At 43.7% G+C, this 19,917-nt stretch overlaps 4 protein-coding genes across 4 annotated transcripts; 3 read left to right on the top strand and 1 right to left on the bottom strand.

Moving 5' to 3' along the window:
* Window positions 1-2,163: 2,163 nt before the first annotated feature.
* LOC311064099 (protein transport protein Sec61 subunit alpha-like 1) lies at window positions 2,164-3,417 on the bottom strand (the record flags this gene model as incomplete). The annotated part of the gene is made up of 1 exon (XM_084083843.1): window positions 2,164-3,417. One exon carries the CDS (start codon window positions 3,415-3,417, stop codon window positions 2,164-2,166), a length of 1,254 nt encoding a protein of 417 aa, XP_083939969.1.
* Window positions 3,418-4,668: 1,251 nt separating this feature from the next.
* LOC311064421 (eukaryotic peptide chain release factor subunit 1-like) lies at window positions 4,669-6,009 on the top strand (the record flags this gene model as incomplete). The annotated part of the gene is made up of 1 exon (XM_084084251.1): window positions 4,669-6,009. The coding sequence occupies one exon, from the start codon at window positions 4,669-4,671 to the stop codon at window positions 6,007-6,009; it is 1,341 nt and encodes a 446-aa protein (XP_083940377.1).
* A 4,415-nt stretch (window positions 6,010-10,424) lies between these two features.
* On the top strand, window positions 10,425-12,676 carry LOC311064977 (tubulin alpha chain-like; the record flags this gene model as incomplete). The annotated part of the gene is made up of 4 exons (XM_084085076.1): window positions 10,425-10,538; window positions 10,935-11,157; window positions 11,428-11,576; window positions 11,699-12,676. The coding sequence occupies exons 1-4, from the start codon at window positions 10,536-10,538 to the stop codon at window positions 12,674-12,676; spliced, it is 1,353 nt and encodes a 450-aa protein (XP_083941202.1). The 5' UTR covers window positions 10,425-10,535.
* A 2,074-nt stretch (window positions 12,677-14,750) lies between these two features.
* On the top strand, window positions 14,751-18,199 carry LOC311064978 (tubulin alpha chain). The gene is made up of 4 exons (XM_084085077.1): window positions 14,751-14,826; window positions 16,479-16,701; window positions 16,902-17,050; window positions 17,158-18,199. Exons 1-4 carry the CDS (start codon window positions 14,824-14,826, stop codon window positions 18,133-18,135), a joined length of 1,353 nt encoding a protein of 450 aa, XP_083941203.1. The 5' UTR covers window positions 14,751-14,823; the 3' UTR covers window positions 18,136-18,199.
* Window positions 18,200-19,917: the final 1,718 nt, after the last annotated feature.

Here is a 19,917-nt window from a genome sequence, read left to right as displayed (position 1 = left end):
TGAAACTACCAATATTTACAACAAGCAACTTTACAGAAATACAAGCCCAAAGTCGCTTATAATAAGCAGACATGGCAACACTGTCCATCGCGAAACTCTTCCGTTGATGAGCACCATGGATGCGCACTGCTCAGCGCGCAAAGCATCCTGGGGTTTGAAGTCTCTGTCTTCATCGTTGTGAGCTAGTAGATTGATTGGCTGTTTGTGAAAGATTTTTGACACGTTTTGAAAACCTTTAAAAATACATTCTGCACAATGAGTAGGCTACTTTTACTTTTGGTACTTTAAGTAGGCTATATTTCGATGCCAATGCTTCTGTGCTTTTACTCAAGTAAAATGTACAGTAGGCCTATGGGCTACATGATAATATTTACAATTAACTTGTAACAGAGCATTTCTACATTGTAAAAGAAGAAAAATCAGGGGGATAAAGATTATGCTCTTCCTTTTACCTCTCTTTTGGAAACTACATCCAGAATAGAGTTTCCTTCTAACGATACATTTAACTTCTGCTGTACATTCTAGCTATTCTAAAGCATCTAATCGAATGGAATCATCCAGCCAGAAAACTGTTCATAAAAGGGTAGAGCAAAAAAAGAGTAAAAAGAAAAGCACAGGAGGGAGTAGAGGGGACCAGGAGGGCATTTTCCACTATAGAGACATCCCAAGGGTCCAATGTCTCACACATAGGAACATGTAGTAGAAGACATTTGTTTCTGCACTGGAAGGGCACAGTAGAGGGCACTTTATCACATTATCTTGCACATTATCACCAGCTGGTTAGAGCGTCTGCTCTGATACAGAGACGTCAGGGTTCAGTCCCTGGCCAAGTCATACCAAAGACAAAACATTGGCAAGGAGGTGGTGATTATGTTTTTGCCTCTGTATGTCTATGATGAACAGTTACTCTCCAGTACTGCTGGACTCAGTGTGAAACTTTGCACGCTCACTCCCAGTAGGCCATGGAAGAACCTCCACGCCCACATTCTCCACCTCAAACACTTCACGTTTTGGTCTAGAACTCTTGAACCACCCATTGACAAGAAATACCACCATTTTTTCCTTCTACTATTGATTTTGTCCAAAACTCACGCAAATGGGTACACATTATTTATCATGGAGTCATGTTATCAAGAGGTTAACAGTCAGATTTTTTCATATTCCTTTCCAAGAATTTACATTACATTACATTACAGTCATTTAGCAGACGCCCACAAAAGTCTGCATATGGGGCCCATCTTTAAAAAAAAAAGCCACAAATCCTGAACGCATGCATCCAACTTGCCGAAATTGAAATCACACATTGAGGGGCACCACAAATGCCACAAATGTCTGTTGCCCAAACTTTACCCCCCACACACCAAATTAGGTACAAATGGTTTTATTTATTATTATTGTATTTATTGTTTACATTCATTTTAGTAGGCAAGACAATTAAGAACAGATTCATATTTACAATTGTAGCCTGGCAAAAGGCAAGGCCTTTTGAGGGAAAGTGAGTCTCATGAGACATGTGACAATGACCCCTAATCTCTCAAGAACAGATTCAGAGCTGCGCTACTGAAATGCAAAAGTGAAAAACGCTGGGGGCGCTGTTTTTCCTTTTTTTAAACCTGGGATCCCAGATTGATGACCGCCAAACAGGGTTTCGATACTCCATTATGTTGCCTGTAATTGCCTTCAGAAACGTATGGGTGGGGCCTGCGTCTTAAAAACAAAACATCATGTACTGTGCAAAATCCAATAATAATACCCTAATAGAGAGGCCTCTATAGAGCACACCTCCAAACCACTTTAATTTCTGCCCATACAGGGTGCCACAATGCGAACAATTGCACCATCTGTTGGATAAACTCTATTTCCACCCACAGCTTCCTCATGTCCTGACAGACTGACACTGCCCTGGATAGGTGATCTGGCCTGGTGGATATCTGCGCTCAGAGGAGTGTGCACTTTTCAAATTGTCTGTACTTTAGGGGCATCGAAGCAATTTGGGGAAGGGGGCACGGGGGCCCCAGGGGACTCCACCTGGCGATGCTGAACCAATTGTCACTCCTGTAAACCTTTCATCTCTTCTCATACTATTGACAGAACAAATGTGGCAGTTATTACATAATAATGGGAAAATGTAATGGTAGAGAATGGATATACTGTGTGTATTTTCTAGAACAGCAGTGCTCTTAGGCTGCCAACTTCGCTCTGCTCTTTTACAAAGATCTCAAAGTACTGGTAGATGGTGGTCACAGCCAAGAGGATTCCTGTACCAGAACCGATGGCACCCAGCAAGTCGGCCATGACAGACAGTGCTCCTATGCAAAGTCCACCAAAGGCGGCAGCTGTGGGGATGTACCTGTTGAGCACTGTCACCATATTTGTGTCTCTGTATCCCCTTATAACCATTTGTTGATCCCTCAGCTGCCTAGCTACATCTTTGGCAGAGGATCCTGTGATCTCAATCCATTTCTTGGAGATGAAGGCACAGGAGCCGAGCATGAAAGCAATATAGGTGACAGCATGAATTGGGTCATGCAGAACAGAAGCAAAGGAGTGTACTGGAGAAAGGTAGTAGCAGAGACCACCCACTGGGTAGGCATGAGCTGGGCCATCACTAGTGGTGTCAGACCAGGTTCCCAGTAGGCTTATCAGGAAGCTGCCGCTGTAATTCGTAGAGAGCTTCTGCGAGATGAAGTAGAGGTAGGACACCAGGGTAGACTGCAGGATGATGGGCATGTTAGAGGTGTAGAACAGCTTAATTGGGTAAGTGTTGATCTGACCACGGTAGCGGTTTGACTTGATGGGCAGGTCTACCCTCCAGCCCTGGAAGTATATGACCACGGTAAAAACAAGGCCCGTGGCGATGAGGTTCCAGACATTGGGCAGGTTCTGTCTCCCGAAAGCCTCTGTCAAAGCCTGCAACTTGTCCGTGCGGGTGACGAGCAGATGGAAGAGAGCCAAGATGGCTCCCTCAACCTCAGTACCTTTGCCGCTGTTCACAGTGATAGGGCTGAAGGCCTTCCAGGCGATGTTCTCACAGGTGTTCGTTGCAATGAATAGGGAGATACCAGAACCCAGACCATAGCCTTTCTGGAGCAGCTCATCCAACAGCAACACAATGAGACCGGCCACAAACAGCTGGAGGATGATGAGCATGCTAATTCCAAGACCCATCTCCCAGGGATCCCCATACATGCCAGTCATAACATATACAGTGGCCTGTACAATGGTGATGATCATTCCAAACAATTTCTGTGCTTTGTCAAAAAGGGATTTGTCTTTGGTGGTGCCTCCAACCTCAAAGAACTGCATGAATAGGCCTGATGTCACAATTGGGGAGATACCCAGCTCCATCAGAGTACCTCTGTTGGAAGCCAGAATGACTCTCATCCAGTACAAGGGATCTGCAGAGTCTGGTGTCATAATGCCAAACAGTGGCATCTGGCAGCATACTAGATAGATGCACAATGTGATGGCCGTGAACAGTAGTTTTTCTTTGAACTGAATGTTTTTTTGTGGTTTCTGAATCTCTGGCACAAATACAGAGACCGGCTTGATGAATTGTAAAATTGTATCTCCAATGGGGTCCATTGTATGCTGGTTTGTTTTTCTCTCCTTGATGTAAAATATTGTTGCGTGAAAGACAATTGATTATTGGTCGGGATCAGAATCTGCTGCAGTGGTGAATAAGAACGTAATCAGAGACTGTCTGCCTGTGTGGTTCAAGGACGTCTTCGAGCTCTGTAAAATACTATGTACATTCTCAGCAGTACTGAGGATGTACTGCTTTTATACCATTCGGCTGTGTTTACCCTGTCGTCGTGTGCTCAAATATGGAGTTCCAGGTCAATCATGTGAAAATATGGTGTCCACTAGAGGATCCGACCAATATGTCTGAGTCTTGTCGGGGGCTTTGTCAGAGTACCCGTTGTTCCCTTCTGTCTGTGTCCCTTTTGTGCCCATATATGGAGATCTCTATCTGTCTGTCTACATGTGTCCCTTTTATGCCCATATATGGAGATCCCTGATGTCATCAGTATATGCCCATTTATGGGAATGTCCATAGGTGGGCACATTGGTTGGATTGGTGGTTCTGGACAACTGGATACCGAACTACTCGGCGGCGTGCACCACACTCCCTCGAGTCCTTGCCGCTGTGTGCGCCCCACACATGCAGTTATGCACATGACCATATATGGGCATAGTGGTCGGATCTGTGGCTCTGGACAACAGGATCTCTGTATATCTCAGTCCTTGTCCCTTTTATGCCCATATATGGAGATCGCTGATGTCATCAGATTATGCCCATATATGGAGATCGCTGATGTCATCAGACTATGCCCATATAGGCCCCCTTTTGTGCCCATATATGGAACTGACTGATTTGTTTGCGCCATGATGCCATGACAACACATTATTGAGGTTAGACAACTCACTCCATATTTGGGCATAGCTGCATTGGGAACTCCTTATATGGTTATGGTTGAGTCATAGTGACATAAGCGTGACATCAGAGATAGGATGATGTCAGGGAGGGCCCCATGCAAGAGAGCTGACAGTATAAAAGGCAACATCATTTCTCTAACCACAGATTCATCGAGCTTGGCAGAGAAAGACTGAGAGCGGCGGAGTGGTGTTCCTTGAAGGTTGCTTGAAAGTGATTGCAGCATAAAGATGGAGCCCAACCCTTGCACGGCAGACGACAATGTGAAGATATGGAAAATGAAGAAGCTGATCAAAAGTTTGGAGGCTGCCCATGGTAATGGCACCAGTATGATCTCATTGATCATTCGTCCTAACGATCAGATATGTAGACAGGTCAAGATGTTGGCTGATGAGTTCGGCACCGCCTCCAATATCAAGAGTAGAGTCAACAGACTCTCTGTGCTTGGAGCCATCACTTCTGCACGGGAGAGGCTAAAGCCCTACAACAAAGTCCCACCTAATGGTTTGGTGGTGTATTGTGGCACAATTGTGACCGAGGAAGGCAAAGAGAAGAAAGTCAAAGTTGACTTTGAACCATTCAAACCAATCAACACCTCCCTGTACCTCTGTGACAACAAGTTCCACACCGAGGCATTGACAGCCATGCTCTCTGATGACAGCAAGTTTGGCTTTATTGTGATCGACGGCAGTGGGGCCCTGTTTGGTACACTGCAGGGAAACAGCAGAGAGGTGCTGCACAAATTCACCGTTGACTTGCCCAAGAAGCACGGCAGAGGAGGACAGTCAGCTCTGCGTTTTGCCCGTTTGAGGATGGAGAAGAGACACAACTATGTGAGGAAGGTGGCTGAGACGGCCGTCCAGCTTTTTGTGTCCAACGACAAGGTAAATGTAGCCGGGATGGTCCTGGCTGGCTCTGCTGACCTCAAGACTGAACTCAACCTATCTGATATGTTTGACCCGAGGTTACGGGCAAAGGTGCTGAAGCTGGTGGATATATCCTATGGGGGAGAAAATGGTTTCAACCAGGCCATCGAGCTCTCTGCAGACGTCCTCTCCAATGTCAAGTTCATCAAGGAAACAAAGCTTTTAAAGCTGTACTTTTTCGAGATTTTCGAGACCAAAGAAAAAGGGAAGTACTGCTTTGGGGTGGAGGACACACTGAAATCCCTGGAAATGGGAGCAGTGGAGACCCTCCTGGTCTACGAGAACTTAGATACTATGCGCTATATTCTTCATGTGCACGGCACAGAGTGCAATGGAGCTGAGACTGATGAGAAGACCTTGTATTTAACACCAGAGCAGGAGAAGGACAAGTCCTATTTCACAGACAAGGAGACGGGGCAGGAACATGAGCTGATTGAGAGCATGCCCCTGCTTGAATGGTTCGCTGACAACTACAAGAAGTTTGGAACCATGTTGGAGATAGTCACAGACAAGAGCCAGGAGGGGTCTCAGTTTGTCAAGGGCTTTGGAGGCATCGGGGGTATTTTACGGTACTGGGTGGATTTCCCAGGTGTAGAGTACCAAGGAGAGGATGGTGAGTTCTTTGATCTGGATGATTACGATTAAGGTGTCTGGTTTGGATACTGGGAGGAAAAAAGAAATGGAATGAATAAAGAAATAAGGAAAGAAAGATGACACGTCTCTTTTACAGCATGTGAGAGAGAGGGGGAGCCGAATCAGCAGACACTTTCCGACACCAGTTGTATACACAAACATGCAAACACGTCATACACACTCGCAAAAAACTCCACACAGGCGGAGGAGTGAATTTTTATTTCAATCCCGAGAGGGAAAGCCCTTCCTGAATAAAGCCCTGACTTAAGTGTCAAATGATGCATTGCAAGACAAAAGTGTCTTTTTATGCCCATAAATGGAGATGCCCAAACTCTGCCAAATATTTTATAACAAGCAGAAGTAAAACTGCTAAACTAGGCCTACCACATAAACAATTTCATCCAAGACTTTCAATTAAACCAGATTATTTTTGACAGCTTAATCCATTGGTGCATGTCAGTTATTTGCTTTCAGTAAACTTTGACTAAGTCAGGCTAAAAGTAAAGACCAATTTCCAACATTATTATTGGGCAGCTAACCTCCAGAGAATCCAGAACTGGCACAATTCCCCCAACCTCAACTGGTGCATAATGGAGAGCCATTCCGCATGCCCATCTTCGTTGATGGCGCTCGTCTGTGCCCCCCTTACCTCTCGTTGCCCTGACTACATAAAAAACCCAGTCGTACTCGCTACTCTCAAAATCTGGAACCAGTTCAGAAAACACTTCGGGCTCCAGACCGCCTCGCCTTACAGCCCGATTTCCAACAACCATCTGTTCAAACCCTCCAGCTCAGACTCAGCCTTCAACCTTTGGAGAGAGAGAGGTCTGACCCATTTCCTAGACCTCTACTCAGAGGGCTCATTTGCCTCATTTGAAGCTCTCCGCACCAAGTTCAATTTACCTCACTCCCACCTGTTCCGCTACCTCCAGGTTCGCGACTACGCCCGTACCCATTTTACACCCTTTCCCCAGTCTCCTACAAACTCCGTGATTAGTAAAATACTTTCTCTCACAAAAGTACAAGGCGGGATTTCGTCACTATACGATATTATATCTTCTCTGAAAGTGCTATCGCTCGCGGGGGTCAGAGGTAAATGGGAAACGGAGCTTGAGTCTGATCTGACAGATGCACAGTGGGAAGAGGCAGTCTTCAGGGTCAATAACACTTCATCATGTGCTCGCTTAAGCCTAATCCAGTTCAAAACTTTGCATAGGGTCCATTTCACAAAAGCCAAACTCAGTAACCTTTTCCCAGGAATGAGCGACGCCTGCGACAGGTGCGGCCTGTCACCTGCCAATCATACCCACATGTTCTTCTCCTGTCCCAGGCTGGCCGATTTCTGGTCCAACTTCTTCGTCACGCTAGGCAACGTGCTAAATATCAACCTCGATCCATGCCCCCTGATAGCCATCTTTGGGGTGCCCCACTCACTCGCTGGTATCTCCAGGAAGGAACTTGATGTTCTAGCCTTTGCCTCTCTCATCGCCCGTAGACGTATCCTCCTGCATTGGAAAGGCCCAAATCCACCATCCACCACTTCCTGGCTCAAGGACCTAATGTCATTTCTAGCATCAGAAAAGGTTAAATACTCCCTACGTGGCTCAACTTCCACTTTTTATGATAGATGGCAACCACTGATTACATTCTTTAATACCCTCTCGTCCCTTGACCCAGACTGATTCCATAGAAAATAAATACTCCTCACTGAGGTGAGCACCTCTGACACTTCAGCAACCCCGCCTTAAAGTATCCTGGTTATAACCATGTGAGTGTGTGGGTATGTGTGGGCGTACGTGCTTATGCGTGCGCACACGCATACTTACTCATGTTTGGTTCGTATAAAACTCCGTCCTGTTTTGTTTTGTTTTGTTTACTTTCGTTTTTTGTTTTTGTTTTGTTTAGTTCCTCGTTGCCCCTTGTCATTTCCCTGTCTTGTCAATGTCCTGTCATGTCCCATAAAAGTTAAAAAGAAACACGGTGATATGTTGATACCGTTACCTCTTTCTTCTCTCCCTGTACCACCTGTTTCACCAATAAAAGATATTAAAAAAAAAAAAAAAAAAAGTAAAGACCATGTCACAAAATATTATATGAGAAAAAGTAAATTGGTAACACCCGCTACTTTATCCTCGATTACGCCACTGCATAATACTTCCCCAGTGGCAGCCCGACCTGAAGGCATTGGCTCAGGTATGAGTGGTATATACCCAGTCAAGTTGCAATGAAGGGGCACTTCTTTGTTCAACATTTCTATGATCTAACCGCTAACTCTAACTTCATGAATCTGTCCATAATAATATTCAGAATCACAAATGCCTTGGATTCCAACCTCAGAAAACATACCCTTACAGTATTACATAATACCGTGTTGGATTCAGCCCACATTAAACTGCATTGGTCCTGGTATGTTTGGGCAACGCAACATGACGTACAGTACCACCTGCTGTAAGAGCATCAGAGTCATTCAAATGTTCCCATGATCTAATTCTAGAAACCATCTCAGTCTTTGATAACCTCAGCATTGAACACATGTCTTGTATTTGATATTGAGAACTCTCACAGCCTTGGGACAGAAACTGTCTTTAAAATGAGCAACGGTGCAATCAAAGCTGTGGTATCCGTTCCAAGTGGCTTGGCTGTCACAAGCATGTTGGCAAGGAGGAAAAGGACCAGGGACACACTTGGACGTTTTGATGATGCTATGATGATAGGGAAAACAGTCCATGGATGGCAATAACTCTTTTGCAGAGGGCTGATTCCTTCAGCTGCAACTTAAATTCAATAGGCAAAGTTTGTTACAGTAGTCATTTTGTGCTTATGATGATTGTATCAAGTTTAGGTCCATGTTAGGCAAGTCATTTGGTAGTTTAATTTCCTTTGATGTTGTCTGATCAGGTATTGACAAAGCGTGTGTGCGTGTATGCGTGCCCGTGCGTGCGTGCGTGTGCGTGTGCGTGTGTGTGTGTGTGTGTGTGTGTGTGTGTGTGTGTGTGTGTGTGTGTGTGTGTGTGTGTGTGTGTGTTGTAACATCAACTCAGAGCAACACACACGCCTTGCCCACACATAACTAATAGTCTGCAAATATTTTGAGTGCGTGCACTCTGCGCTCATCTGTTGTGCGGCTTCTGTTGTTTTAATTGACATTCACATTATAGTTGGACAAGACTTAATACATGCTATAACTACTTAATGGTTTACAGATGAGTCATTTTATTGACGTTACACAAACAAACACTTATAACCAGTAAGACACATGATAATAATCCACAACATCCCGATACAAATGTCTGTAAACTATACTAAATAAAATGTCACATGGATTATGTTTCCCAAACTTTGAACTCAGCTACTGTTACAGTAGATGCATATACTGTATCAGAACCCTTAAGGGAGTAAGACAGCTGGCTTGGAAAGTTGACAAACTTGTTTTAAAAGAGCCTGAGTTGCACATTTCGCCAAGACATCAAAGGCTTTATTGATTCCTGCCGAAATAAATAGGCGAGTATCGTTTCTCTCTACTCAGCTGAATATTTGGATACATAGGGATGGAAATGTAACGCTTAATGCTTATGCATAAATATGTACTTTTTTATGATTAAGCAGTTTGCAGTCTGAATGGAGTGATGAGGTTTGTGGGGAAGCCTTTGACCACTCAAACCCTAGATACTTCATTAACTGAGGTCCCCCAGGGGTCTATACTTATACCTATACTACCCTTCATGTATTCCCTCTACAGTCTACATGTAGCATGTAGATCTACTATTTTTGAGGAAGGTGTACCTATCATGACATGCCCAGAATTGGGTTCATATGGTTAAAAGGAAGCAAACATAGTGTTTGCTCACCATTGAAGCTACCTTCTCTCCCACACTCCTACGTTAATTTGAAGTGAGCTAACAGTCTTTAGAAAACAGCACAATGTATACTGAAACTTTTCATGCTTCCCTTGTGATGCTTCAACCCCTTGAAGAGAATGGTAACTGAATACAGGTACATCACCTCAATAGGTGTCAGCTGAATAAATACAATACAATAGCAGCTCTGATTTGCCTACCAGCATAGTTTCATTGTATTGAACATAAAAGTCCACAACGGGAACAGTGGCATAAAATAGGTAAAGAATCCCCAAAGGGATTTACTATTGTGCACTTGGTTTGAGCTGCTTATTAATGAGTTTTGGGGTACTGACTAAGGTATAGTTTGCACTACATAAACAAATTTCCAACAAACAAAACTTGGGAGTCCTGGGCCAGGCAAGGCTTTTTAAATGCTGCACACTTTGCACACACCCACCACACATGCATCCACAGCACACACAATAAGTATGACATTGACCTCCTTTCCCATTGTGCGTCAGGTTTGTGGAGCGGATGGTGATGCTATCATGGTTTCATCAGTGTATTCTCAGATTACAACTCAGATCAGATCACTTTTGAACCTGAGCCATATAAAAGCAGTCACACACAACTGTCTCCTGCTACATCACATCTTCATACCGATACCTGGACGTCGGAGAGGAGAGATACAAGGACAATATGGTGAGATAGCTTTGGATAGACTGAGGCAGATGTTTTCTTTTAATAGATTATAAATATATAGAGAGTGACATTTTACTGCACTGTAGTTTTTAATTCCACTTGTGGAAATAGATGTATTCAGGTAGTTTACTATTTTTAGTATTACAGTTTCCAAAAATGTCAAAAGTATTTCAATTATTATTTTTTTTTTTTTTAAAACAGCAGATCTACAATCTGCCTCTTTTTTTCTTTTCTTTTTTAAATCTTGAAACAATTAATTTTTTTCTTGATTGCATGATGCATTTCTAAACTGGACTGAGATTTCAGATCATCAAAACAAATGTTAGGAAATCATTGCAGCTAAAATCTGAATAGTATATTCCCTGAAACTAAATCTGAGCTGTTCTTTCGCTGCAGCGTGAGTGTATCTCAATCCACGTTGGTCAAGCTGGGGCTCAGATTGGCAATGCCTGCTGGGAGCTGTACTGTCTGGAGCATGGGATCCAGCCGGACGGCCAAATGTCTGGTGATAAGACCAACTGTGGAGGAGATGACTCCTTCAGTACCTTTTTCAATGAGACAGGGGCTGGGAAACATGTTCCTAGAGCCATCTTTGTTGATCTGGAACCCACTGTTATTGGTCAGTGCACAGTTAAATAGCTGAATTAAGTTGTTTTAGGGAAACTTGACTCGTTGATTTATGGAAATCCGTGATTTATGTTTTAAGAATACTGATCAGATGATTCCAATGATTGATTAGTTATCATGTCTGTTTTTTAAACTCTGGTTTAAAAATGAATTGTCATATGTTATGACACAATAACATCCGTTATTATCACAATACCTAGATATTAGCAAGGTATACAGATTGTACATATTTATGCAGATTTTCACTTTCATCTTTCTACAGATGAGGTGCGTTCAGGAATATACCGCCAGCTGTTCCACCCTGAGCAGTTGATCACAGGAAAAGAAGATGCAGCCAACAACTATGCCCGTGGACACTACACCATCGGCAAGGAGATCATTGATGTGGTGCTGGACAGAACACGTAAACTGGTGAGCTCTATTTGAGAAAGGCTGGGTGATAAACTAGCTTACAGATACACATACATTACGTACATAGAGTAAATGCAATTGTCATTTTGTATATTCTCATGTTCAAATCATTTCATTTACAGGCTGACCAGTGCACTGGACTTCAGGGATTTCTCATCTTTCACTCATTTGGCGGAGGCACCGGCTCTGGGTTCACTTCCCTGCTGATGGAGAGGCTCTCTGTCGATTATGGCAAGAAGTCCAAACTTGAGTTTGCCATCTACCCAGCTCCCCAGGTGTCCACGGCTGTAGTTGAGCCATACAACTCCATCCTGACCACCCACACCACCCTGGAGCACTCCGACTGTGCCTTCATGGTGGACAACGAGGCCATCTACGACATCTGCCGCAGGAACTTGGACATTGACAGGCCAACCTACACCAACCTCAACAGGCTCATTGGCCAGATTGTCTCCTCAATCACTGCCTCCCTTCGCTTTGATGGTGCCCTGAATGTTGACCTGACAGAGTTCCAGACCAACTTGGTGCCATACCCTCGTATCCACTTCCCCCTGGCTACCTACGCCCCAGTAATCTCCGCCGAGAAGGCCTATCATGAGCAACTGTCGGTTGCCGACATCACTAACACCTGCTTCGAGCCCGCCAGTCAGATGGTAAAGTGTGATCCTCGTCATGGTAAATACATGGCCTGTTGTCTGCTGTATCGTGGTGATGTGGTGCCCAAAGACGTAAACTCCGCCATCGCAGCGATTAAGACAAAACGCACCATCCAGTTTGTAGACTGGTGCCCCACAGGCTTCAAGGTGGGCATCAACTACCAGCCTCCCACAGTAGTTCCTGGAGGAGACCTGGCCAAGGTCCAGAGGGCTGTGTGCATGCTGAGCAACACCACAGCCATCGCGGAGGCCTGGGCTCGTCTTGACCACAAGTTTGACCTCATGTACGCCAAGAGGGCCTTCGTCCACTGGTATGTTGGAGAGGGCATGGAGGAGGGAGAGTTCTCTGAGGCCAGAGAAGACATGGCTGCCCTGGAGAAGGATTATGAAGAGGTGGGCACCGACAACATGAGAGAGGGGGATGATGAAGGAGAAGAATACTGAACGATTCGTGGCTTGAATCTGCTTAACCAACATTTATTTAGAATATGTTTTTTTCTGTAGTTGGTCTTAAAATACTTAATAGTAGCCTACTTATTTAAACTTGTGTAGCATGACGTGGAAATTCTGAAGAATAAACAAAGAAAGTCACCCAGCCAGTTCATAGATTGAATAATTAATTTTGTTGTCATCAACACAACAAATACAACAAATGACTCATTTTGTAAAAGCCCAACCTACTATACAAACACAAAGAAAAGCTTGATTCATCCACTGAAGACCAAAATAGAACTGGGGACATATTTTCAATCTAAAGTGAATTGTCAGAATGACTGATACAGTGACAGTTATTAATGTGTTTTGTATTGCTATTCAAAATAATTGTATTAGTTTTAAATACAATTTGGTTATAAAATCTGAGCTTCCATTGAAATTCAACCTGTTAAAAAAATCTAGGCCAAAATGTTGGGGATTTATAGACCATTTAAAAAGAATATGTTGTGACTCTGAACAGTAAAGACACCCAACACCAAGCCCCTCTGTTGCCCACCCTCCTACCCTACCCACCCCTTCCATGGAGGAATGAAGCCTTAGTTATGAAAGAGCTGTTGTGTGGGTTTCTTTTTCTATACATACCATTCCACCACTCTATGAGAGCGGGACATGGAGAGAATAACTGAGTGACTTTACTCACTCTCTGGTACATCTTGTGAACATCTCAGAGTCAGACCGACTCACTGGTCTGCAGCAACAATACTACTATTGTTATATGACTAGTTCTGTGAATCTGAGGGGGGGTGGAGAAAATCTTCACTAATAGGCTTCATTATAACACTGGTCCAGCCATGTTTTGAGGTTTATGTGTTTTAATGTGATGTATACCCTTTCTATCATAATGGAACTATATGCTACATCATGGTGCTGCATATTCTTTGTTCCCATTAGTCTGTGTTACTTTGAGTAGGGACTGTAATAGCTCAGCCTGTCAATGAATTTTGATTACTAACATGTAATAGGCCTACACATTTATTTTTTTTGAAGTGTGTGCGTGCGTGCGTGCGCTCGTGCCTCTAAAGATTGTTATTAATAAATAAAGGCATACATGTAGAGGTAATAGATACTTAAGTTATTATGACGTATGCGCGCACTGCAGTCTTTATGGGAAATGTTTCCCTGGGGTTATGGGAAATGTTTCCCTGTGGGTGTGTGTGTGTGTGTGTGTGTGTGTGTGTGTGTGTGTGTGTGTGTGTGTGTGTGTGTGTGTGTGTGTGTGTGTGTGTGTGTGTGTGTGTGTGTGTGCGCGCGTGCGTGCGTGCGTGCGTGCGTGTGTGTGTGTGTGTGTGTGTGAGACAAATGTGCTCCATCCATGCCTGCATTGTGCCGGTTCGGGGGGCGTCTATATTAGTGCCTTACTGTAAATACATACTACAGAGACTAAATAAGTGGGAGGAAAACACAGAAATATATAAAGAAAAACATAGAGAAGAAGGAAAAAACGGATACAATGCAACACACACTCGTGTGTTAATTTGTTCGCTCTATGTTAATAACCGGAGACATTAGACAAGCAGGCAGATAGATAGACAGACCGAAGTGTGAGTTGTAGGCTACTAAAGATTGGGTTGTGCTTGTACTGGATATATTATAACCATAGAGGTATAGATTATAACTCCATGGTTGTACTTCGTCTTACGAAGGCATCGACCTTTTTTCTCCTTCTTTAAAAAAACAAAACACTAAGTCGCCTCGCGCCACCGATAGAGTTGTAATATATCTAGAGAACGGACGGCCCAGCCGCCACCAATTAATTTCAATGAAAGTTGCTCACCAGCGCATAAAGCACAGAAGTACTTCTACTTTCTGGGTTGGCGCCAATGCTGGAGCCAATAGAGCAGCCGCACTGGCGTTTCAGACGACAAAAGTATGCGCAGTAGCGTTTTAAATGCGAAAGCCCTGCAATCTCAAATTTGACCACCAGGTGACGGCAGCTTCACTGTTCTACCGCGGTTCTGGAGGCTTGGCGCCCGTTATGATTTGCTGGCAGCCCCGCCTGGTCGTATAAAGGTCTGAGCTGTCCCTCTCCGCCGCATTGTCTACCTTCTCTTTGAATCCTCAACTTCAGCCGAAGGGTGAACAACAACATTAACAAAATGGTGAGTCAGTAGCCTCGGGATATCTTTTCTTTATCTCTTGTGTTACTTTCTTTTATTTAATTTTGTATTTCATATTTTATTTGATATATAAATATCATATATATATATATGTATTTGAAATCAAAATGTATCCTTTCGGGATAATCTAAAACTAAAACTTCTTGAATCACTTTCAACCTGCATGGTGTCCATATGTTTTGGGAATTATGTCAGGCGAAATAATATTACATTTTCTAAAATCTTCTAAAATAGCTCATCTACAAGCTTGCGATGCCTTGTTGTGAGCTCTGCCTGTTAGTTTCGCAATGGACTTTAACAGATTGATTGCGACTGACACGCCCCCCCCCCCCCCCCCCTTTTCCTTTAACAACACATTCCAAGTGACTTTTGACTATTATATGAGGAGTTTTGGTAATGTGTGCTGCATGGGTCTGTTTATCTATTGGGAAATGTGGAAATAGGATGCTGTTGTTATAGGAGGCTGAAATAAGTCTGAAAACTTCTGTTATAAAAGGGATATTTCATGGCCCCGTGTTTTTTCCATTACTTTATCATTTATTTTGTATCAATTTATTTTATTTTAAAGTGAAATATCCCTTTAAACAATGCAGACAGCAGACAGACAGACACTTGCCCGAAGCAGAATGTTGTCGGATCATCATAATCACATCTGATCTTCAGACTTGTTTCATAATATAACAGGTTGTTGAGGGGGGAAATGATGGAACAATAGCTTCAAAGTTGTGCGTTGTTATCAAATGTACCCTGAGATGGAACGATTGTGGTAGTGGAAGTGGAGATATGGATAGAAAGAACAGAAGAAAGGGACAAGGAGTGGTCTTGGGCTGGCCTGTATTGAGTTATTCAGCAGCCATTTTGCAGCTGTTGAGGGGCTTAGTTTGACAGAGAGGGGAGGGGGAGAGAGACAGGCAGACAGAGAGAGAGGGGAGGGGGAGAGAAACAGGCAGATGGAGATGGGGGGTGGGGGGCTTCTTTGACCGATGCACCGCCCTATGCAGCTGGACAGGATGGTGGGAGGAGACAAGGGCGAAGACAGGGAGGGGCACTTTAGGGTGGAGAATGCAGGGGGGGGGGCATCCTGTACTGCAGTGGTTCCCGAACTAGGGGTCGGGATCCCACAACTGCTTTTCCTCCCACAACTGCTTTTCCTCCCAGCCCTGTGGCCCGCCCTCATGCGCTGTGTGGTGGACTGCATCATAAGCTGCTTTCCACTTTGGCCTGCAGACTTTTGTGAGGCCTGAGTGCCTGTGTATGTGCTTGCCACTGTAATTTTAAGCTCTTGCTATGCCTTACATATTGGCAGTGAGTCATCATATAACATCAATGGTGGTGGTTGGCCATTATGTCCAATCAATATATATCCTGAAGTAAATCCATCTGTTTTGCACTTAGTCGATCTTTTAGATGGGGAACTTAATGAGGCGCACACTCATGATGATGCTCGGAAGTTTTCTCATGTGTGTGTGTATATATTTTATTCCCAAGAGTTATTATGACATGACAACCTCTCTGCATGTCCCTGTCTATACTACAATTACATTTCATTACAGTGGCATACTATCATATATAATTTTCTTTAACTGCAGTTGCCTACATGTTTTTGATTCATTTACCCCTGCCTTCCTCCGCAGCGTGAGTGTATTTCTATGCATGTCGGCCAAGCCGGAACCCAGATGGGCAACGCCTGCTGGGAGCTGTACTGTTTGGAGCATGGCATCCAGCCAGACGGTCAGATGCCCAGTGATAAGACTGTTGGTGGAGGAGATGACTCCTTCAACACCTTCTTCAGTGAGACAGGAGCAGGAAAGCATGTCCCCAGAGCCGTCTTTGTCGACCTGGAACCCACTGTCATCGGTCAGTAACCCTTAATAAAATGAACCATTTTCCGACGCCTTTGTAGCCACTTGACTTCAAAAGCCCAGAATGTAACCATTAAATTGTCAATTTATGTCAATTACTAGATACACACAGTATATATATAACTACGCCTAGTAATTGAGCAAGCAACTTTCTCCAGAACTAAGTACTAATGATTGTAAACTTTACATTCACAGATGAAGTGCGTTCAGGAACATACCGCCAGCTGTTCCACCCTGAGCAGCTGATCACAGGAAAAGAAGATGCAGCCAACAACTACGCTCGCGGACACTACACCATCGGCAAGGAGATCATCGACCTGGTCCTGGACAGAACTCGTAAACTGGTGAGAGCCTTTGACTTTGTTTCCTTAGCAAACTGCTTAGCTTGTGTAGCTACCTTCAGCTTTAACTGACTAAAAACAATTGCATTTTTCAATTTCTCTCTTTTCAGGCTGATCAGTGCACTGGCCTCCAGGGGTTTCTCATCTTCCACAGCTTCGGTGGTGGCACTGGCTCTGGTTTCACTTCCCTGCTGATGGAGAGGCTCTCTGTCGATTATGGCAAGAAATCAAAACTTGAGTTTGCCGTCTACCCAGCTCCCCAGGTGTCCACGGCTGTAGTTGAGCCCTACAACTCCATCCTGACCACCCACACCACCCTGGAGCACTCCGACTGTGCCTTTATGGTCGACAATGAGGCCATCTATGATATCTGCCGAAGGAACCTGGACATTGATAGGCCATCCTACACCAACCTCAACAGGCTCATTGGCCAGATTGTCTCCTCAATCACTGCCTCCCTTCGCTTCGACGGAGCCCTGAATGTTGACCTGACAGAGTTCCAGACTAACTTGGTGCCATACCCTCGTATCCACTTCCCCCTGGCCACCTACGCCCCAGTAATCTCTGCCGAAAAGGCCTATCATGAGCAGTTATCAGTTGCAGACATCACCAATGCCTGCTTTGAACCAGCCAATCAGATGGTAAAGTGTGATCCTCGTCATGGTAAATACATGGCCTGTTGTCTGCTGTATCGTGGTGACGTGGTGCCCAAAGACGTAAACTCTGCCATTGCAGCGATTAAGACCAAACGCACCATCCAGTTTGTAGACTGGTGCCCCACAGGCTTCAAGGTGGGCATCAACTACCAGCCTCCCACAGTGGTTCCTGGAGGAGACCTGGCCAAGGTCCAGAGGGCTGTGTGCATGCTGAGCAACACCACAGCCATCGCTGAGGCCTGGGCTCGTCTTGACCACAAGTTTGACCTCATGTACGCCAAGAGGGCCTTCGTCCACTGGTATGTTGGAGAGGGCATGGAGGAGGGAGAGTTCTCTGAGGCCAGAGAAGACATGGCTGCCCTGGAGAAGGATTATGAAGAGGTGGGCACAGACAGTGTAGGAGATGATGAGGAAGAAGGAGAAGAATATTAAAGGGTTAAACAAACAAGTTATCATGAGGGTAATAGGGCGGTACCATGGCAGTATTAATAAAATATTCTCACGCCAATTTAATGACTTTATGACTATCTTTGTGTGTGTGTGTGTGTGTGTGTGTGTGCGTGCGTGCGTGCGTGCGTGCGTGCGTGCGTGCGTGCGTGCGTGCGTGCGTGCGTGCGTGCGTGCGTGCGTGTGTGTGTGTGTGTGTGTGTGTTTGTATTTATTTATTTCTAGAATAGAAAATCAATTATAACCATTTCAAGGTGTTTATTGTGGCACATGAATAGTTTCCATGCATCTGCCATTTTCTCTGGTAGCCTGGTAGCAGTGTGGTGGCTCAGGACTGAACATTTCACACAAACTAGGAACAAAGTTCAAGCTTTCTGTTATTCAAAAGCCTGAGGCAAGGTAAAGGGCTCTTACTGTCACTACACTTTTTGCATAATACTTAAAATTAATACTTTAAGGTAAGAGTAGTTAGCTGTAATTAAAACCTGTCTATATTGAAATTGTTTTGTCAAGTGCTCCTCTCTTTTTACAATATGAATGAATGAATGAATGAAAGTAATTAATTAATTCAATTCATATTGTATATTGAGCAGTTCACAATACCCAAAGTATTTTCCACCTATTATTAGAGGTTCTGGGTAGAATCCCTACAGTTTATTTTCCCAGCCACTAGATGGAGCAAAGACCATAGCACGGTGTGAGATTGTCACACCATTAACTTGACTTTATTCTGGAAACATTTATTTCACCAGTCACCACCATTTTGTCACGTTTTTATATTAGCTCCCTTTTACTGGCAGTAGCAGCAGCAAAATTAGACTGACTCATCATAGTTGCAAACAGGTGCAAAACTGCATAATAGGCTGAGGACAATCCGGAAGACTTAAGAGGTAAGTTTCAGAGGTAATATAATAACCACCCTCTTGGTGGAATAATCCTACCTAAATAGCTACAAGTATTTAAGTTATTTAAATATGAGCTTGGTAAACTCAAATGGCTTAAAGTAAGAGGGCATAGGCTACCCTCTTATATTATATAGGCCTAATACATGAAAAACGTTACAAAATAATTGCATTCACCTTGCATCAAGAAAACATGGTCTTATCCTACTCTGACTAGTAGTATAGTACAATGACCATGACTACTTTGACAATGATTCACGTTAATTAATGCAGAAATATAGGCCTGCCTATATGTCCCAACTGTATCCAGTATCCCACGCCAATAAACCACGTGTCCCAGACGCATAATAATAATAATAATAATAATATTACATTAATTTGTAATGCACTTAACATTTTTACAAATCTCAAAGTGCTACAGTGTTTAAAAACAAGGCATGAAAGCAGTAGAGTTGCATACAAATATAACATGTCCCATGCAGGCATATGTGTATTTCGTCAAACAATGGTCCAAAAATTAAAAAATAAATACCACAATGAAATAAATAAAATCCATAATGAAATAAATCAAAAATACAATTAAATAAATAGGCCTACATGTATGTATTTATTGCATTATGTTTTTTATTTCATTAACACGCAACAGGCTGATATGCAGCAGCAGCTCATACAGCATGAGAGCATGTCGCACTGTCGCTTTGCCAACAAGAACAGATGATCTTCTACAACAGCGGCACCGTGCTACTACCAGTGGTGTAAAGTAAATAAGTACATTTACTCAAGTACTGTACTTAAGTACACTTTTGAGGAATGTTTTCTTTACTGGAGTAACCTATTTCCAATTTTCAATACTTTTACTTCTACT

Source organism: Gymnoscopelus microlampas (assembly GCF_963454915.1).
Source record: "Gymnoscopelus microlampas genome assembly, chromosome: 17".
NCBI classification, from domain to species: domain Eukaryota; kingdom Metazoa; phylum Chordata; class Actinopteri; order Myctophiformes; family Myctophidae; genus Gymnoscopelus; species Gymnoscopelus microlampas.
Note: the sequence above shows the minus strand (reverse complement) of the source record. Positions and strands in the feature narration are given on the sequence as shown.

Excerpts from the sequence above, each read along its gene's own strand:
- LOC311064978 (XM_084085077.1), top strand. Across the intron at positions 16,702-16,901 it reads CCTGGAACCCACTGTCATCG|ATGAAGTGCGTTCAGGAACA; the intron begins GTCAGTAACCCT and ends TTACATTCACAG. Across the intron at positions 17,051-17,157 it reads TGGACAGAACTCGTAAACTG|GCTGATCAGTGCACTGGCCT; the intron begins GTGAGAGCCTTT and ends CTCTCTTTTCAG.